General features: G+C 51.3%; 1 protein-coding gene across 3 annotated transcripts in view; it reads left to right on the plus strand.

Annotated features, from left to right (window-relative positions):
- The window catches only part of SHB (SH2 domain containing adaptor protein B), a 126,791-nt gene extending 116,750 nt beyond the window's left edge, over positions 1-10,041 (plus strand). For all 3 annotated transcript variants that reach the window (XM_073227355.1, XM_073227346.1, XM_017673840.3), the window contains one exon: positions 9,225-10,041. Coding sequence is in view for 2 of the 3 variants with exons in the window: in XM_073227346.1 (XP_073083447.1) it covers positions 9,225-9,408 (184 nt within the window). In the remaining variant the exon portion in view is untranslated. The remainder of the gene's footprint in view (positions 1-9,224) is intronic.
- The last annotated feature ends 10,762 nt before the right edge of the window (positions 10,042-20,803 follow it).

The raw sequence follows: 20,803 nt of genomic DNA on the forward strand, positions 1-20,803 counted from the left end.
CCACATTGATGGTGGAGTCATGTCCAGACAGCAGAGCTGATGGCCAAGCAGGACAGGCCCACCAGGGACACTGCCCAGTTGTAGGCCCCCCGTGTATGAGAAATAGCAGCAGGGGTGACCAGGATGGGAAAGGACAGGAACGTCTGCCCTGGGACAGCCATCTCCCATTCTCTAAGGGGCTTCCCAGGACAGAAGCAGGAGCTGGGGCCTTCAGGAACCAAAGCTTGGGGCTGGGGCTACCATTAATAAGCTGCACCAAGTTATATTTCAGCTCAGAACCTGGGCAGAGCCGTTGGAGGGGTTGTCTTGGTGGGAAATAAGCTCACCGACATTGGGGGTAAGCAAAAAGGCTGAACCCTAAATGTTGTGAATACTACAAGGGAATTTCTATCATGAGATAGAACTAGAATGGTAGTCCTCAAACTTGAATGTCACCAGAATCTCTAGGAGAGCATATTAAAAGCAAATTCTGGTTCCAAAGAGGCCCATGGAGCCACAGGCCCAAGTGCCCAGAGACTCTGATGTGGGCATTTGGAGGCACATTTGAAGAAACTGTTTTTGAGAAACCTGGACTCCTTTCCCGGCCCTGCAAGTCCAGGGCATAATGGAAGTCAGTCCTTTTGTTTAATACCTGAATAGTCTTTCCTCTCTCACTCTGCAGTGTGAGCATCTCCTCCTGTGTGCCAACTTTCAAAGGTTCAGAGTTTGCAGGACCTCAGGGGTCATCTAGTCCTGTCCCCTTGTTGTACAGATGGGGAAACTGAGGCCTGAGCGGGCAGGAGCCAGGACTGGGACCAGGTCCCTGATGTCCAGCTTAGAGCTCTTTTCATGTGTTTTCAGTGGACTTTAGGGAACATTGTAAACTACTCCACATTTCACAGATGAAGAAAGTGAAGCCCAGATTCCTAAAGACTCTTGGGAATTTTTCTACAAAAAATCGCTAATACTCACAGGATTTGCAAAAGGCCCTTGACCAGGATGTCTGGGTAGCTTATAGTCAACCAGGTGCCTTTGAAATTCCAGGGAGGAAAACACTCCCCTCAGGTTAGATGCGGGGTTGCTGAGCAGATCTGTTTTAACTTGCAGTTTTTAAAGGCCCCTCTGGATTTTCCTTCTTCCCCCCCCTTTTTTTTTTTTTTTGGTAAGTAAAACTCTAAGGTGAATCAGGTGCTCTGTGGGTAAGTCCCCTTCCTTGCTGTGCTAATGAAGCCCTTGCTCAGTTAGCAAAGGAAGCTGCCCATCAACACAGGAGCTGGGCGGGAGGATAGTGCCAGCAAGCTCTGGGCTTTAAGGCTGCGGGTGAGAGGGGGTGGGGAGATCGCTGCTTCCTTCCCCCTGCCTGCATGCCCCCCAACCCTGCCTGCACCTGTCTCAGCCCATCACTGCTCACTCAGAGTATACAAAGACTACTGGTAGTGCCCAAGAATCCCCTATGACTGATGGCACAGGAGGGAGGAAAGGGGGGGCATTCTGACCCCCAATTCACTGGAGGATGGGAGCAAAGCTGCACCATTGCTGGTCCTGTGTCATCTATGAAATGAGGGCAGGAAACCAAATGATCTCAGAAGACTGCTGTTGCCTTGCCTTCCTCCAAAATATCGAACACAGCAACACATACAGCAGGTATTTCATAAGTGCCGTAGACCATCTGTGATGAGTATTTTTTAAGCAGACTTCTTTCCTGTTCTGTTTTCATGTGGACCTTACTGAGTAACAATACGCTTTCAAGAGTGTTGTGAAATACCACTTGATATTTGGGGAAATTGATCTCAGGGTCACCCGGTGACAGAGCTGGGGTCAGAACCCAGGCCACCCACCCCAGCCAGGCAGGCTGGCCATCCGTGGCTTCTGGGCTGCCAGCATGGTCATGAATGACAGACCAGACAGACGGAGAGACATGCCCAGTGCTCAGCCCGGACAGCAGGGAGCCAACAAGACAAACCAGATGGGCAGCAACTTGTACAAAAGTTCCTGGCAGAGCGGGTGGGAACGGAGCCATGTCAAGACCCTGAGCCCTGCTCCTGCCGGCCTTGCTCCTGCCCTGCCCAAACTCAGCACAGCCCTTGGGGTGGGTCCTTGCAAGCACCCTTGCACGGGTGGGGAAGCTGAGGCCCAGAGAGGCACTGCTCAGCAGCAGGGTGGGGACGCAGGCCAGGCCTGGGTGACCCTGAGCTCACAGGTGATGTTTGCTTGGCCCTCATGTCCTTTATTGCTGTCCTGCCTCCTCACCCCAGCATGCTACCCTGGTCTCACTCTCCAGCCTCACCTGGGCCTACCCCTGGTTTCCAGCTTCACAGCTTTGCCTATAAAAGCCATCACCCCCCACGTCCTCTCCTGGAAGCTGGTGCTTACCCTCCAGCCCCTGCCTGGGGCCGCCTTCAGGGGTGCCATGTACCCTCCCCCTTCTGGTTGGGAGTGAGTTGGGGCTTGGTCCTTGGAAACAGCCTGGAGCCCTTTGCAGCCAAGTTTGGCAAATTCTACTTCTCCAGCAATGGGAGGCTCACTCCCTGCACTGTCAGCCTTGATCATGAAAGCCCTCGTGTCTGAAGCAGGGGGATTTTAATCGTCTCCTGTGATTAGTCTTCTCCTGAGAAAATTGGCCAAAGTGGGTTTGTTTTGACCTACCTGCTGTTTTGTATGGCACAAAACAAGTCTTAATGCCTCTCCATGTTTGCCAGAGAGGTATCTGCCGACTTTCCTGCCTAGAGATGGCTTTTTGTCATTATTTACTGAAGACCCTCACCCTGAGCCACCAGCTCAGGGCTTGAGAAATGCCCACACGTCTCAGGAAAGCTAATCACTGCCGACACATTTATTGAAAATCTAATTATTTGGTTGTAAATCAAGCCATTTAGCTCAGCAGCGTTTACAGTTAGACGTTTGTTGGTAATAACTTGGTGTGCTTGTCACTGTGAAAGCCATTTCAGAAGGCAGTGGACAGCATGCGAGTATTTGCCATGTGACCTCATAAGCCCCTTCCCCCAGCTCCCCTGACTGCTAGAACATCTCAGCAGGAGGGGACCTCTACGCCCCCCACCCATGCGCTGCACAGTTGGAGAACCCTGTCACACAGCCAGAAGGACTCACGTCCTGGTCTCCCAGTTTGGAAAGCCCTGATGTCCTCTCAGTGACCCAGGCAAGTTGCTCCTCCCTCTGGCCCTCGGTCTTCTAATCTGTGCAGTGGGTGTCCTGCAGGGAATGCCAGCCCTCCCAGCTTCTTTTGAAGCCACAGGTTGGTCTAGTCATGGACCAAGGGCAACAGCAGCTATCAGTGTTTATGTGCCAGGCTTCCAGGCCCTGTGCTGGAAGTTCACAGCACATGCAGATGCTAGCCTGCACACAGTAGGACCCTTGGGAGCTGTGGAGCAGATTCCTATCTCCAGAAGGCTCCCTCACTTGAGATCTGAGTATTTCTTTCCTGCAGCAAGTCCAGGGCCCTCCTCAGAGCATGCTTCTCTGCAGGCACTCACTGGTGTTTCTGGAGTGGCTGCAGCTTGCTCACAGGTGTGGCGAGGAAAGTTCCTCTGTAGACACATAACCAGCAAAATACCCTCTCTCTCTGGAGGTCAAAGAGAAGGTGGGAGGCAGAGCCCACATTCTGAATCACACAGCCATCTGCCTGCGGAGGCAGCAATGCTGGCCACAAAGCGGGGTGTGGCAGGAAGGACCTGTTTTGCAGACCCCTGGGTGACCATGGAGGTAGGACACATCTTGTTGTGGTCACACTCCAGGCTGGCTCCCTTGGGGTGTCCCACAGTCACAGCAGGTTGGCATTAGAGCCAGGCCTGGAACTACACCTCTCCTCTACCACCACCACCACCACCCCATTAATTCAGCACAAACACCCATGTCCATCTCTACCCTGACTAGAGAGCGTGCCTGTGGGGACAGAGGAGCCCATTGGTGGTCTCATGCCCTCTCCATGCTGAGCACAGGGGACCAGTGACACCTTCCCTCCCCAAGACTCATTCTGCAACCAACTGAGGACATTTTCGATGCACGTCTCATTCTTCCTCTTCTCTTACCAATCCAGCCCAATGTAAGATTCAAATGTTTCATTAAAATGACCCCATAAGAACAGGAAGAGTTGCAGCCGCTTAGAGATCTGCTGGGCCTCAGAGCAGGGAGGGCCTAGGTCTCTCATTTGTGTTTCCTTTATTTAGGCCTGGGCAGGGGGCACTGGCTGGCTCAGTGGCCCCAAGAATGATTTCTTTTAGAATCCCAAGGAAAGAAGGTTTAACCCATTCCTCCCTCAGGCAAGACCCAGAGTGTGAAGCAGGCACCTGTGTACCCCCTGCAGGGATGACCCTCTGGGCACTCCCCTTGGCCCTGCCCCCCCTAAGCTTGCTCTGCTGCTCCTCCAGGGCCCATGTGCTGGAGCAGACAGAGCAACCAGTGTGTCTGGCCATGGAGGAAGCAGCTTCTACCCTGGGTGGGCTGCCCTGGGGAACAGGGTGGATTAGACATCGGCCTGCCCTTGGGAGTTAGTCCCTAGGGGAGGGTGCATGGGGCCTATTTCCCTGGCTCAGGGCAGACTCTCACTGGATGGGTAGACAGGTGGACAGAGTGCCAAGCTGTGTGCCAGGCATGTGCTGAGGGCTCAGAGCAGGCAGTAAGGCTTGGCCTGCTGAGAAATATCACAGTGAATAGAAAGGGTTCCAGACCTCGGCAGTCACGCAGGGCTGCAGGCAAACCATGGCTCAAGGCTGAGCAGCGGCACGGTGGTAGCTTTAGAGTCAGTGAAGATCTGGCCAGGTTGTGTCCTGAGGGGTGAGGCACAGAACCCCCCCAGCCCAGCCTCAGTTTCCCCATCTGTACACTGCTACGGGCTTAAATGAGGACAAGTGGCAGCAGGTCAACTGGGCACCTGTGCCCAGGGCGGGGGTGGGGGGTGCTCGAGCAGTGTGTGGGTGCCATGCATTGTGCAGCGACAGTGGAGAGCAGTGGGCGGTTGGAGCTGAGGGGCGGTGTTCTGGGGATGCCGGTCAGAAGAGCAGCTCGCAGTCACCTTTCAGCAGATGTGAACCGGAGATACCTCTGTGTTTGGGTTCCTGTCGCCGGGTCCTACACACCAGTCCCAGAGGGCAGTTTCCTTGCCGCCTTCTGCATAAATATTATATGCAAGTATTTTTAAGTCATTTCATCATGAAAAGAACTTATTTAACATAACTATTACCCAGGATTCTTCATGAAATATGCATCAAGCAATTAGGTCTAAAAGCGAGAGGTGAGGCCTCATACTCTGCTCGGGCCAGCAGCTGCGGGCTGAGTGATGTTTTATTAAAGCCGGTGATTATGAGACGAGGTGGGGCCTGTTATTAGGCCCTGCGCACCAGGCATGTTTGATAATCCCGGTGATGAGGAGGTGCTTTTTGTGATGATAATGAGCGATCTGAACACTGTGACAGCCCCAGCACTGCCAGCCTTACAAGGCTCATTAGACAGGTCACCCACCGGAGACACCCCTAACTGTGACTCTGCCCTCACAATATGTCCTATCAAAGGAGACATGGACTTGGCAGGTGGCTGCAGCCTGTCTGAACTCCCCAGGGACCAGTGCCTTCCCAGAAGGATTGCAGGGGGGGGCGGTGGCATGGCCTGGGACCCAGCCCACCTTGCTGTGAGCCTTGGGCCAGAGTGTTGCTCTCTCTGACCTCAGTTTCCCCAAAGGCACCAAAACAGGGTGAGAGATGGCCCCCAGGCTACTTGTTGTTCCAGAAATGCTCTGTCCAGAGCAGCTCCAGCGTCCTTGTGCATGCTGGGCATCTGATGCACCCTCTGTTCTCCCTAGAAATTTTAGTATTTTCTCTTACACTGGGTGTCTTCTGTGTAGGATTGGGAGTCATTCAAGTCACCTCTGGCAGCTGCTTTTAAATCTTCAGCTTGTTAGGTGGCATCTCACTCGTGGGGATCTCGTGACCGATCAGGATATATTATTACAACACTTGGGTGTGTGTTGACAGGGCTTTACCTGACCTTTGCATCAATCAGGGTTTGACAGATTGTCTCTAAAAGAAAGCCTGTTCATCTCTCAGCATCCGCCAACCCCATGTGATGGGCCACCATCTGCACTCCCTGGGGTGGCCCTTCAGTGCCAGCCTCTGTGCTGCCTCTGATGCACTGTCGGCCCTGCGGGTCAGGCATTTTGGGGGCAGGCTCCGGGTCGAGGAGTCACATGCCCAGGGTCTGAGGCCTCCAGGAGCTGGATAGTGCTGAGGTCCGGGGCCCGGGCTCTGGGGGATGCCTGCCAGGGAGGGATCTGGAGCATGGCTGTTGATGCTGTGGGGTCCCAGGTCAGCCACCCCCCGTTGGAGCTGCAGTGCGTGGCACACAGCCTGGCTCACAAGGAGTGCCCAGCAAACACTGGCATCCAGGCCAGTGCCCAGTGAGAGCAGGACTGGGGGCTGTGGGCAGCAGGGGAAACCTTTCCTGTGGGAAGCCTTCATGGAGTGGGCAACAGGTTCTGCTTATGGCACACACAATCCAGTACCATGGGCCCAGAAGCGCCATGAGAGGCCATCTAGTTAGCCTTGCCATGGATCCACAAGGGGCAAGAACAGAGCCCAGTGCCACTTAAGGATGGTCTGAGGTCCAGAGAACTACAGGGCACAGTGCTAGAGCCCAGGGGACGGGCCATTCCTGAGAACGTCTTCCTGTGTGGGGGCCAGCCTGTGGGCCTTTCTCCCACTGCCGAGGAACAGTCAGGCACTGACCTGGGAGAGGGGATTCACAGGGCCTGAGTTCTCTGTCTTGGTCTCTGAACCTTGTGACTGGCCTGCCCCCTCAGCGCAGCCCAGCCCGGGGGGTGATGTGTCCAAGGAACAAACAGTAGGCCTGGAGAATCCGGAGGGATGTCAGGGAAGTGCTGACAGCGCCTATCTGTTGAGGTGGAGATGGCAGTGTGGGGTTGCTAAAACCTGGTGGCCATTCCGAGCCTGTGGCCTGGAACAGAGGAGCTTCAGCTTCCACCCCTGGCCCTGTCACCTGCTGCAACCATCCCAGCCCACTTCCCTGGCTAGATGTCTTAAGAACAACTGGTGTGAAAACGTCCTGTTACCCCGTAGAAGTTACTTTGCTTAACCTCCTTAATTAAAATCAAGTCCCTTGCAACTTCAGTGGTGCAGCAGAGGTCTAGAGGTCAGACCCTGCTCCTGCTCTCCCCATACACACCCCTTCTCCAGGCACAGCTGTGTCCATGACCTCCAAGATCACAAAGCTTCTAACTATTCCCCGTTTTCTTAGCCACACAATTTCAGCGCTCCATTCGAGCAATTACAGTCCTTTCCAAACCGGCACAGATTTGTGAGCTCTCCAGTGTGGTGGGTAGCTGGGTCTTCACTCACAGGGGTTGTACATTTTTCACTTAATGCACACATCATTTCCTTTTTTAACAGCTTAAGCAAGTGCGCCTCCTGCTTCTCAAATGTGTCGAAGCAATTCCCCAATGAAATGACCCTTCACTGAGGAGCAGAACTTGCCACAGGCTCTGTAATTAGAACATTGTCAGCCTTAAAAAATCTTGATTTAAATTTCAGTTCTTTACAGAAATTATTCTCTCTTGAAACATAATTGCTCTCTGAACGATTTCCTTTAAGCCAAGGGTGACATCTCTAAATACATTATTATGAACAGATGTATTGCTCAGTGCCTGCACTTCATTAAGCATTTGCTCTTCCATTTGAAAATGGTCCTGGAGTCCAAATTGATGCATTAATAGAACAGGCGCTGGTAAGCATGGGGAGCCCAGTTCTGACTGGCAGGGATGCGTGTAAGCCCTCCAGTGCCCCTGCGAGAGCTGCAGAAGCAACAGGAGCTGAGCTCAGAAAAGGCTGCAAACCTGTGTCCTTGTGGAGCTCTTAGCTTCCCTGTGGGTGGGCAAGAATCTCCTGGAAGTGAGGCCTCTAGGGCTGGTCACAGTTATCGGAGCCCAGCTTTCTCACTAAGTGACAAACACTCTGTAAATCAGACTGTGCTTTGGAGACCAAAGCTTCCACAGGTGTGGCAGCAAAATTCTAAAAGGCCAGGCTTGGAGGCGAGTAGGCAGGGAGAGGGGCATCTGGGCAAAGGCAGGTTGACCGAGGGGTGAGTGATCCACCATGCCCGGAGCCCTCCGTGGGAGGTGGGACACTGATGTCAGTGGCCTTTGCTGACCATGAGCTGTGCCCCCCAGCACACTGGTGCAGGTGCCAGGTTGCAAAGGTCATGAGGACAAGGCTCTGCTCTCCAAGGAACCCACCCACTGCCCTTTGCAGCAGACAGTGGCCATGGTGGGCACATGGCTGGGCCCTGTGCTTTGGAGCTCTCAGGGGAATTGGGAAGATGGAGAAGTAATTACAGTTCAGGAAGGCAAGTGCTCACAGAGGTTTCAGTAGCTGAGGTGAAATCAGAGAAAGGGAGGACCTCTGCTTGTGGGAACCTGGAAGACTTCCTGGCAGAGGAAACACTCAGACTGGGCCTTGGAGAAGGAAACATGGTTTAGTGCAGGGATGAACTGCTGTACAGCATACACTGTCCCACATTATATTGTCTAAAACCAGTCCCATGGCTCCTGAGGATACAAGGGGGACTGGGAAATATCATTCATCTCTTGCTGGGCAGCCCCTTAGTGACAGTTCTGTGCTACTGAAAGGAGGCACCAATTTTTGGAGAACAGTTCACCTGTCATCTCTGCCTCTGTTTCCTCATCTGTAAACCCCTGCTCACTTGGCAGGGCAGTAGGGACTTACACTTTTCCACTGCCAGGCAAGGATAAATACTTGTCTACATCAGGAACAGGCAGAAGAGTCAAATTTGGAGGGTGGTTGGTTGGTTTACCTGCAGGAAGCTGCCTGCAGCTCTGGAGGTCAGAAGGTACAGCAATGTTTGCTGCTGGTCGCTGGGTGGATGCTGGGACTCGGGGAGCAGCTTCTGGGTGCAGCTGCATTTCAGCTGGCCCTGGGCCATGGTCCTGGCTTGGACAGGAAGCACTCGCGGCTGCTTGCAGCTGGCACCACTGCTGTCCCAGGCGGTGAGGAATCCTCGAACCCGTGCAGGATTTGGTCAGATGAAAAAATTCTCTGGGGTAATGAATATGAACACATGCCACAGCCCTGTTCAGTGCAAGACTGAGTGGCTCTGAGAAATTGCTCTCCTGCTCCTCGCCCCCTGCCAGTCACCTCTTCCTGAGCAACGCGGCCACCTTGGCCATTCTGCAGATCCTGATAACCTCTGTGTTTTGTTCACAGGAGCAACCAGGGCTTTATGCACATGAAACTGGCCAAAACCAAAGAGAAATACGTTCTGGGTCAGAACAGCCCCCCATTCGACAGTGTCCCAGAAGTCATCCATTACTACACCACCAGAAAGCTGCCCATCAAAGGCGCTGAGCACTTGTCCCTCCTCTACCCCGTGGCTGTGCGGACCCTGTGAGCAGACCAGCCCTGGGACAGGGCCCGGACTTGGAGGAGCCAGAGGCCCCCTTTCACCAGCCCGGCCACCGTTGGGGGCCGTGTTCAGTTTGTGTCGTGTGTATGGTACTGGCGCACCACTGCATGTCTCTAGAATGCTGTTGCCACATGTGGGGGCTGGAGAAGGACAGAGGGATAGCCAACATGCCAGCCAGCCCCCTTCTCCACCCCCTCCTTGAGTTTCTGTGAATTAAAATATTTGCAAATCCAAAGAGATGGCTTCCAGGATGAACAAAGGAGAGCAGCTCCGGAAGGGTACGGGGCGGGCCAGAGCCCCTGGGGTGCAGCTCTTTGTTCTACAGCTGTCGTGAATTCACACCTGTGTGTGGGGCGCAGTTTTCCCACCAGAGCCTCACTGATGCTGGGAGACAAATGCGGGTTCTCTGAGAGCTCAGCAGGCCCCAGAGTCCTGCCTCCCCTCTGGTGTGTGTGAGTGTGAGCGCACAAGTGAGACAGGTGTAAGTAAGCCCGCTGATCGATTTACTTTTAGTCACTCAGTGTAATCATTAGGAGATCTTCAAGGAATCATTGTGCAGCCACGGAGGATTCAATTATTTATGAATAGGGTGTGTAAATAAAATAGTCATTTAATATACATTCTTATCCTTTTTTTATATATACCACGGAGGATCTCTGAGGCGGGTAGTGCTAACCTGCTGGTTTCATTCTGAGAGCAAGGTGTGTCTCCTCCCCTGGGCATGTGGTGTGGCAGGCCCTGGAAGGCGGGCAGGGGAGGGAGGCAGAGCCCCCAGCTCAGGGCTGAGGCACAAGGGTTTTCTTTGCCCTCCTGTCAGCCAACCTGTGGGCCTTGAGCTCCATCCAGATGCTTCATTCAGGTTCCAGCAATGGCAGCTTCAAGTGCCAACCTGTGACCCAACAAGCAGCCTCTTCCTTCTGCCTACAGCAGCCTACAGTGATGCAAGTTGCCGTTAACCCCTTAGGTGCACAGCACTCAGTCTACAAAGGGCTCTCCCCATTATCTGGTCCTTGCCCCCCAGTGAAGCATTTAACATGTGGGGAAAGGGGGGCTCAGAGAGGGAAGGTAACTTGCCCAAGGTCACACAGCTCATAAGTAGAGGAGGCTTTTAGGCCCAGAATGGCAGGCCCATGCCAGTGCTTTGGCTAGGCATAGCCTTGCTGTCACCCTGCACCTGGGGGAAGGCAAATCTTGACCCCTCAGGGGACATGGAGCTCTCTCCATCATCCATATGGCTTCTGCCAGGTAAAAACCCCACACAAACACCCACAATCCTCTTCCTCACCCCCGTCCTTGACAGGAGCAGAGGTTCATAAGGCTGTGAGGTTGCTGTTCAGTTTCCCTGCCTCTCCCACCCACCACCATGCTACAGTTAAATGTGAATGGAAGGAACAGAAGAATCCCACCCAGACGCATGAAAGGCCTGGCTTCCATCTCCTGCAGGAGGTGCGAGGTATCCAGCTACAGCATGGGTTTCAGCACCTTTGTCAAGCACACGTCATCCCACCTGCCCAGGTCGTCTGTTCGAATGGAATGGAAGTGTGGTGACCACTGTCCACAGCATGAGGGGCCAGGTTTGAACATCACTAGCGGGTCTACATTCAGCATTGCCAGGGCTTCAAAGATGATTCAGGCTCACTGTGGAGGTGCAGAGACAGAGGCCTAATAAAGGGAAAGGACTTGCATGGCCAGCTGGCATCTGTCAAGCCCAGGCAGAGCAGGACTGAAAGCCATGCCCTTCAGGTGGCCGCTGTGGATTTCAGCAGTTTGTGGCCAAAGCTGTTTCTTTGGCAACCAGTCTCTGCCCCTTGCGGCTCTGGGGTCATCCTGGGTGCTGGTGGATCTGACAGGCCGACTGGCCTTGTGATGACCTCACTGGCACAGCCTGGGCCTAGTCTCCAAAGACAACCCTGACCTTTCTCCTGTTTGCATTTTCCAAAACAGTCTGAGGTGAGAGTACCTGGAATGATTCACCACGTCCCCTTTTTTCTTTCTCCTTTTTTGTTATTGTGAATGAGAAAATGAGGGAGGAGTTGGCACTTGTCTTAACAGAAGTGCCAAGGAGACTGGATCCCAGGAGTCCCGCTAGAGACTGGGGACATGGGTGGCAGCCCCCTGCACGGGGTGGGCCAGGTGAGACCGCAGTAGTCGCCTCTCCCAGCCGACCCTGACTCCCACATGGCCCTTACTGGGCTGTGCGTGGGGCAGCGAAGGAGCCACCGGCCTTTCTCAGTAGACAGTCTTCCGGAGCAAATTTCTCTTTAGAAAAGGCTCTGTGGTCTCAGGAAAAGGGAGACCGCTTTGCCCTCCGGCCCTGCTTTTGCTCTTTTAAGGGATTCCTGGGCCCTCCTTCCTTCCCCTGCTTCCATCCTCCTGAAGTTTCCCTTGGAGGCCCAACCTCCAGCTGCCCCTTAGGGACTGAGGCCGGCAGAGGAGCCGGCTTACAGGATGGGAGCTGCTGAAAGGAATTTTTTCCCTTAATTTTATGAGCCTCTCCCTCTTCTTCCTCTGATTGTGACTGTTTCCTCTGTCGGCGTGTATTCATGTTTTCTTGGACATCTAACAATTGGAACAGCTTTTCCCTTTCAGAAATGCTCGCATTCAGGTTACTGGCGTTGGTTCGGTTTTTGTTTGGGCTTTTTTTTTTTTTTTTTTAATCTGCTGCCAATTAATGGGGAAAAAAATGAGCTGTATTTCTCTGAGGCAAAAAAAAAAAAGGTCCCTGCCACACAATGCCTCGCCCGCAGCACTGTGTCTCAGAACACAACCTCCAACCACTAGCAGACCATGTTGCTCAGAGCCACAAGAGTGGTTTTTTGTTTTATTTTCCTTTCTTTCCCTTCTTTGCCGGCTTCATTATTGACCATAAAGCCCCAACCACTTCAGCGGCTCCGTCCTTGAGCTGAGGAGTCAAGGGCCTTTTTGGCACCCCCCAAACAAGATGGTGTGTCTACAGAAAGAAAGGAGCCTTTATGGGGAGAGAGGTTCACAGAATAGCCCTTCTAGGAAAAGTAGAGAAAGGCTCCGGGTCTTCAGGAAAGCTGGGCCGATTTGAGCTGAGCTGTGCATCTCACCCCAGGGCAGCCGTGGTCTGGTGTCCCTCAGTGGCCCCCATGTGAGCAGAGGGGCCTGATCTAGCTTTCAGCCAGGGTCTTACATGAACAGGTGGAGCCCTTGGCACACGCTGTTCCTACTGCAGTCACAGGACCCAGAGATTGCCTTTTTTAATATTTTGAACACCAAGCCTGGCTGACTCTCCAGGATACTCAGAAGTGAGTGGTTGATGTCGCTTGACCAAGGCATAGACATCCGGGCTCAGCATTTGCTCTCACAGACTCCAGGGACAGTGTGAGCAGAATCCCAGCAGACGGGACAGGCTGGCATTTGGAGTCAACCTGTGCTGCCCACGAAGCGTCCCGGCTGGATCAGGCAGGCCTCTGGCAAACTGCCATGTCTGTCTTTTCTTCATCCCTTCCAGAACTGGTGACCAGCAAAGCCCAGATGGGACAAGTTCAGAGGGACCCAGCACAGCCCAGAGCCTTAGATACAGGAGCCCTTTCCAGAACACCCCAGAGACCCACTCAGGTGCCCTCTGGACATGGGTGGCTGCCCTCAGCCTCTCCTTCCCCTCTCTTCACTGTCAGGAGCCTTGTGCTAGCCACCAACTGCTAAAAAAAGCTCTAATCCTGTGTGATAACCTGTATAATAACATATATTTAATGTGAAGCTTTTAATATACAACTGTCTTGTTTAAGTGCACCTCATTGAATACTCATGTTTCATTTCTTTCAAGCTGCAACCGTGTGCCTCAATCTAGTTTCTGCTTGCAGAGGTTGAGGTTCTGCCATTATACCCCAGGTGGGTTGTTACAGGAAAAACGGAACCTTCCTGCTTCCTAATTATGAGGAAGGCAGAGCCCTAATGAGCTCGTTAAATGAAAGCAAGGTAATTCATTCAGCAACATTTGTTGAGTGCCCACTGGTCCTCAGGCTTGGTGGGTGCAGAGAATGGGACCCAGTCCCCTGCCCTTAGGAAGTTTCCAGTGTCAGGAAAAGCAAGCAAGCAACTACATGATACAGAGGGAGCCCAGGGCGCTGTGGGAGCCCAGGGGAGAAGGAATGGAGGCTGCACACAGACGGCAGGCAGGATGAGCGCTGGGTGTTCTGGGCAGAGGAACAGGTGGCGGGCCCAGCAGGGAGCGTGGACAGGCCTGGATGGCGGAGCTGCCGCAGTCCATGGCAAGGCTGCTGGGCCTCCAAGGGCTTCGTTCTGTGGACGCAAAAGAACACCAGGGCACACAAGGAGGAGCCATTCACCTCCGCCAGCCAGGAAGCAATTCTTAGTCTCGCTGAAGGCAGGAAGATGTGGACCTCCGGTTTTCTGGAGGGGTGAATACTGAGGTGAGGGCACAGCCGGCATGTAGCGCCGTGAGGATGCCCTGTGCGGCCTGAGGCAGGGAGGGCGGGAGGGATGCAGCCCCAGCCCCTCACACAGATGGCACCTGGGCCGCGCAGGGTTCCCTAGTACAACAGGAAGCCTGCTCCCTGAGCGTCGCCCACCCCCACCTCATCCCAGAGGAACTCGCTGCCTGTCCCCTCCCTCCCTCCCAGGGACCTGGCTCCAGCGCCTGGGCAGGCCCCTCCCTTCCCCACTCCCCCCGGGACTCAGGGTTTGGCTTTCCTCTCCCCTCCGATATTCCAAGGACCAGGAACCCACACCTCCGACTCCCAAGCCCCTCAAGGCATGCCCCCCACCCACACACAGAGGGCTTATGTGGATGCCTGTGTTCGAGGGGATGCAAAGCCCTGGCATGTCCCTGGGCCCACCCAGGGGCCGAGACAGGGCAGTGCCGAGACCAGGAATCTCCTAAAAGGGAAGGAGAAAATGGCTTGTGGTCACCTCTAAACGCCTGTCTCGTATTCCGGGGAGTTTTTAAAATTTTTGTTTCAGTTCAATTTAACAAACACTGAGCATGAAACGGGCCTGGGATGAGCCGGTGACCTGGAGTGGGAAGCTGAGCACAGGAAACATCTTCCTCAACCAGAGTCAACAGGAAATAGTAGGCGGCCAAACCCTTGCCCCACTGCATCTCTGCACAGAGACCCAGCAGCAAAGGCCAGAAAGAGGTCCAGAGACGGACAGACTTGCTCAAAGCCACACAGCCAGTCTGTCTCCACATGTCTCAGGTGCTTGAGGGTGGCCAACTCAGAGGGTCACCTTGGCCAGGGCATCTCTAAGAAGACAGAGGTAGGGGTGGACATTCTTCTTAGACAGAGTTTATGAGCCAGTTCCTTCTCACTGGCTCCCCCCTGAGTGGGAGCGTCCCAGGCCTGCAGTGAGTGGTGTGATCTCTATTTTGGGGGGGTTAATTTTAAAGGGCCTGGTCTAACCAAGCTGAGGATGTCACCCGTGTGGTTCTGGCGCCCTCATGTGGTTCTCTTCAGCATTGCAGCCAGTCTAGGGGAACCCGAGGCAGCTTGAGGTCACCTGGACTGTCACATAAAGAGACACTGAGGCCCTGAAAAGTAATAGGCAGACATGTAAACAAGTAAGTGGCTGGTCAGGTGGCGTGGTGGAGGATGGGTGCTGTAGGAGAGGAATGGACAGTAGAGGAAGTGACCTGAGCCAGGTGTCACATGCAGGGAGTAGGCGCATCCCAGCAAAAGGAGCCTGCAGAAGGGAACGCTGGGAGAGAGGCTCCCTCTGGTTCCAGTTCAGTGCTTTCAGCTGCCTTCTAGCTAAAGCCCCACTAGATCATGCTGACTGAAAGGCCAGGTCTTCTCAGTACAGAGCAATGGTATGCAGTACTTTTATAAATTACTGACTTACAATAAAATCAATATTTACTTACTGAACCAAATTACATTTCAGGAAGATGTAAAGAAGAAAATTAAGATTACCCTAAACTCAAAGAAAAGCACTATTAACATTCTGAAGTATCTCCTTGATCCTTTTTTCCCTATGCTTATGTACAATTTTTCCCCAGCTTTATTAATACATAATTTACATACAACATTGTGCAAGCTTAAGGTGTACAACATGATGATTTGACACATGTATATATTGCAAAATGATTACCTCAATAAAGTTAATTAACACATCCATCACCTCACATAATTATAATTTTGTGCATGTGGTCTAAGAACATTGAAGATCTACTGTTTTTCAAGTATATAATACAGTACAATTAACTATAGTCACCATGTTGAATATCAGATCCCCAGAACTTACTCATTTTATTTGACCAACATCTCCCCATTTCCCATCCCTGCCCAGTTCCTGAAAACCACCATTCTACTCTCTGTGTCTATGAACTGGACTTTTCTCAGACTCCACAAATAAGTGATTTCATACAGTATTTGTGTTTCTCTGCCTGCCATTTTATTTAGCATAATGCCCTCAATGTCCATGTTGTCAAAAATGGCAGAATTTCTTTCCTTTTATGGCTGAATGATATTCACCATATACATACATACCACATTTTCTCTATCCACTCATCTGTTGGACTTAGGTTGTATATGTTGCTTTAAATGAAATTGAGCTCATACTGTGTGTTTACATAGTTATATACACTCCATTTTCCATTTAAAATAGTGTCATGTTTTCCCTCATGTTATTAAATCTCCTAGGATATGATCTTTTTTTCTTAGTTGCATGATATTCTACTTTAATTTATTCAAATTTTTGTATAACCATCTCAGCAGAAATCACTATCCATATTTCTATTTTTTTTTCTTTAAGGAGAAACTTATAGATGTAGCATTATTGGGTCAGAGGCTAGGTATATCTTTAATACTTCTCATCCTCCAGAGAGACAAATTTATCTTCCAACCCCATGTTTGGAAGTGCTGGCAAAGAAAAGCCATTTGTTGCATTAGAGGACTTTCAGCAATTTAGACTTTGCCTACCCCATGAGACATAAGCTAAGCAGTTTCCTTTCATCAAAGACAGCCTGAGTTCAGGCATGAGGGCCATGGGGGCAGGACAAGAGGCTGCCTGGGTCCTCTTGGAGGTGAGCAGTCATCCTAGTCCGCCCAGGACTGAGGGCTTTCCAGGATGCAGGACTCCCAGTGCCCAAACTGGGAAGGCCCTGGGCAGACCAAACCAGTTGGTCACCTTTGCTGCCAGATCCTGGCATAACGCTGAGCAAGCTCCTTGCCCTTTACCTCTGTCAGAGTGACATCCTGGGATGGGGGCCTGGGATGGGGGACCCAGTGAGACTCAGAAGGAGCCCTACCCTCCTGAAGTTCAGCAAGAAGAGGAACAGCTGCCACCTGTGGGAGTGCAGTGGATGGCCCAGGCTCACATGCTAACTCCATCCTTTCCAGCTGTGTGACTTAGACAAGATGCAAAAAACATCAATTTCCTCTACTGTAAAATGGCATGAGAACTAACCTCATAGGACTATTATAAAGATTATATGCAGTGTCAGATGAGCACCTTAGCTCACCTTATCTTCATCAACTCTCAGGTAATGTCAGCCATATAAGCTGTTTTCATATGAAAATCAAAAGCCCTTACTGTCACAGAATTTTAAAGAAAAGAGGATCTGGAGTTCTGGGAGGGCTTCCTATAGGAGGTGAAAAGTGGAGTCCATTTTACAAAATAAAAATGCCCTAACCCTACTGAGTGTCTGCTAAGTATCAGGGATTCAGATAGTCTTCCCGGTGATCGGAGCCCAGCACAGTCCCCTCTGTTCCCCACCTGGGCATCTTCTGATATCCCATCTTTGTTGTTTACGTTAATACTAACTGTGGATAAAATGAGAGTTACTGTGGCCAGGATTCTCACCTGGCCATGGTTGACTAGCTCACTGCACACCTGTGGGCAATACATGGCTGTTGACTATAAAAAGAGCTCTGCCCAGTGCTCTGGGCACGACACAGTGGCAGTGTTGCAAGGCTGCAGGAGAGCAGAGCAGAGGCCCAGAGGACAGCTGTGTGGGATGGCTGTGCAGGCAGAGGGGCCCAGAGGATGGCTGTGTGGTATGGCTGTGCAGACAGAGGGGCCTGGAGGCAGAGACCAGCTTGCTGCATGCAGACTCGCTCTGAGTGAAGGGGATTTTAGTGACTGACCTGCCACCTGGAAATAAAGTTGGGTATAACCCTTTCATCCCAAGAACGTTTTGCTGTCATTTTCTTTGGTCACACTGAATCCATAGCGGACTTGCCTGGGGCTGAAACCCATTGGCAAGACACTAACATATTATAGTTATTATTTAAATAATAAGCACCTGTTGTGTTTACTATAAAAATTACATTTGTTGTTTACTTATATATTAAACCTGCTTATTGTCTTTATTGTTTAAATATGAAGTCTCTGCCATGTCATTCCTGTTTAAATATGAAGTATGTATCATGTTCATTATTTGCCTCCTCTCACTAGAGTACAACTAGAATGTAGACCACACAGGTAGGACCTAAGGGAGCTCCTGGCACATAGCAGGTGTTCAATAAGTATTTGTTAAAAGACGTAACAATGATAAAAATTTGCATTTATAGTGGGTTTACACTGTGTTCCTTTCACATAGTGCATGCATTGGTCTCCTGCAGTGAGACACCTACTGTACAGACAAAAAACCAGGGCTTGGAAGGTGAAGTGAGTGCTAGGAAAAGCAGAAATTAGATTTAGCTGTGGGGGCCAGGGCTCATGTTCTGTACCTCACACCCCAGAGGAGGGGCACGGCCCATAGTGAGCAGGGTCTAGAGAGAACTGCCTGGTCTCTTCCTAGAGCTTTGGATGGCCCAGTTACTGAGCTCCCTCCACACCCCCATGTAACAGACATGAACCTCCATCATGCCGGCTCTGACATCCCCGGCAGCCTTCCTCAGGGACTCAGCAGGTGGGCACCAGGAAGGACCCTCATTCTGAAGAAGGGGATATTGAGGCTCAGGGAGGAGCTTTGCACCAGGTACACAGCCAGGAAGTGGTGGGTCTGGAATTCAAACCCTGGCATTGTGGACCTTCCTATATCTAGTCCAGTGTTTCCCATATTGTGCATCATAAGCCTCACACATGCCCCTTGTAAACTATAAATTCCCAATCCCTTCCTCTTGGAGGTTTTGATTCAGTATACCTTGAGTGGTGCTGGGAACCTCTCTAGGTAACAACCTTCTCATGGGGGTCTTATGATCAGGGAGTCCTGGGTAAAGGGCCAGTCTGCCTGCTGCCCTGCAGTTCACCATCGACAGATCCTTTTCCCAAGTGCCAGGCACCGACTACTAACTGTTCTCAAAGATGGTGGAGGTGGATAAAATACCTAACCTCACTTCTCACTAGGTATTAAACTCAAACAGGTCATGGGACTTCTCTGAGGACACAAGTTATCTGAAAACAGAAGAAATAACTATCATGCAACTGCTTGGAAAACCCAGGGCATTGAGCAAATGTTTGATGTTGTTTTATTGACTTGGCCTTTGCTAGATAAAAACGTGTTTGTATTTCACAAGTATGTGTCACTTAGCTACCAAGCAAAGTGTCCCATGATCCCACCCAGAGGTCTGAGCCCTGACAGCTATCAGGGAACAAAGGCTTTGCCCATAGGTATGCTTGCAACAAAGGAAAAGTTGGGAGACAGGAACAAGGTCAGGAATAATGAGAATCCTGGTGTCTCCTTCCTTAGTCCTTCCTGTCCCATGCTTTTTCTGAAGCCCAACTTGTTGAAATGTTAGTCAGTTTTTGTGGGTAACCTCTCACAGATAGTCTTTCAGGATTGCAGATAATGTAATGCTATGGACACTTACAGCCTTAGTATGTGCCTGTCTCAAGTGCCGCACATCTCTCCTTAGGACTGGATCCTCTGGGCTGCAGGCTCATTCATTCATACATTCCTGAGCCCCACAGACACCCCGTGTTTCAAACTTTAGGTCACTATTATGGGTCAGTGTCTTGCCAATGGGTTTCAGCCCCAGGCAAATTCACTATGGATTCAGTGTGACCAAAGAATTGACTGTAGAATGTTCTTGGGGTGAAAGGGTTATACCCAACTTTGTTTCCGTGGTGACAGGTCAATCACTAGAATCCTATCCACTCAGAGAGTCTGCATGCAGCAAGCCGGGCTCTGCCTCTGGACCTGTCCTCAGCGCTGCCACCACTCCAGCCTCTGCCCTGCTTTCCTGCAACCTTGCAGCAGTGCCACTGTATTGCCCAGAGCACTGGGCAGGGCTCTTTTATATAGAGTCAATAACGACGCATTGCCCACATGTGTGTAGTGAGCTAACCAACCAGGACCAGGTGAGAATCCTGGCCACAGGAACCTTCATTTTATCCACAGTCAGGATGTCAATTTAGAGATATTGTTTCCCAAAACTGCCTGAGAAGAATTGCCTGGGGCTTGTGTTAAATACAGATAGGCCAACTATCCTCTCCCTGGAAATTCTGATTTCATAGTAGGTCTGATTTGGGACTGGGGAGCTATTTTTTAACCAATCTTCCAAGACCTATGATCTAGCTTCTCATTCTGTAAAATACATACAAATCACCTGGTGATCTTGTTAAATACAGATCTTAGTTCACTAGGTCTGGGGCAAGTCAGGAAGAATCACTTCTAATAATCTCCCCTGTGATGCCCATGTTACAGGTCTAGGATCACAGCCTGCTTGGCCAGGTTTGGGTGATTCTTATCCTTAGGCATGCTGGGAGAAGCAAGGATTTTGTGCTATTCTCAACCTCAGCACACCTGGGGAGCTTTTAAAACTTACTAAGGTCCAGGTCCCACTGCAAACCAATTAAATCAGAATCTCTCAGGGCTTTTGGTTTCTTTGCTTTGGTTCTTAAGGCTTCTCAGATAACTCCGATGTAAAATAGAGCTGAGACTCACTGACTTAGTGGGTCCTCATCAGCATGAAAATAAATTAACGAACACATGGAATAGAACCTCCCACACCTTGTGGTGTAAAATCTGACTCAGCTATGTGTTTCATATATGCAGATCATGTGACTTGCTAGAGGAACGTGGGTTTGCCAATGAGCGGAAAAAGGGAGCACATCCTGGAATTCGCAGACCAGCCCTGGGGACAGAGAGCTTGAATGAATTCAAGGACCCATGCCCTGCCCCCCTCCCAACACTGGCTGACAGCGTGGTGAGGAAGCTCTGCAACATCAGCTAGTGAGATTGGGGTCAGGGACATCAATAGCAAGCCTCTGCATAAGCTGAGCAACGAAGCGTGAACAGGACTTTGTCATGAAGCAGGCAGGACCTACGAGCAGCAGAGGACAAAATGTACACAGTTTGGGGACATGTTACCTGCCCCACCCCTGCAGCAAGCAGTGGGGGGCTGTATGGCTAGAACCTGGGGGTGTGAAGGGGAGTGGCAAAAATAGGCCCAGATGATTACAGAGGCTTGGGAAATGTAAGCTAAGAGAAAGGAAGGTCACTGAC

Source organism: Manis javanica, chromosome 2, assembly GCF_040802235.1.
Source record: "Manis javanica isolate MJ-LG chromosome 2, MJ_LKY, whole genome shotgun sequence".
NCBI lineage: Eukaryota > Metazoa > Chordata > Mammalia > Pholidota > Manidae > Manis > Manis javanica.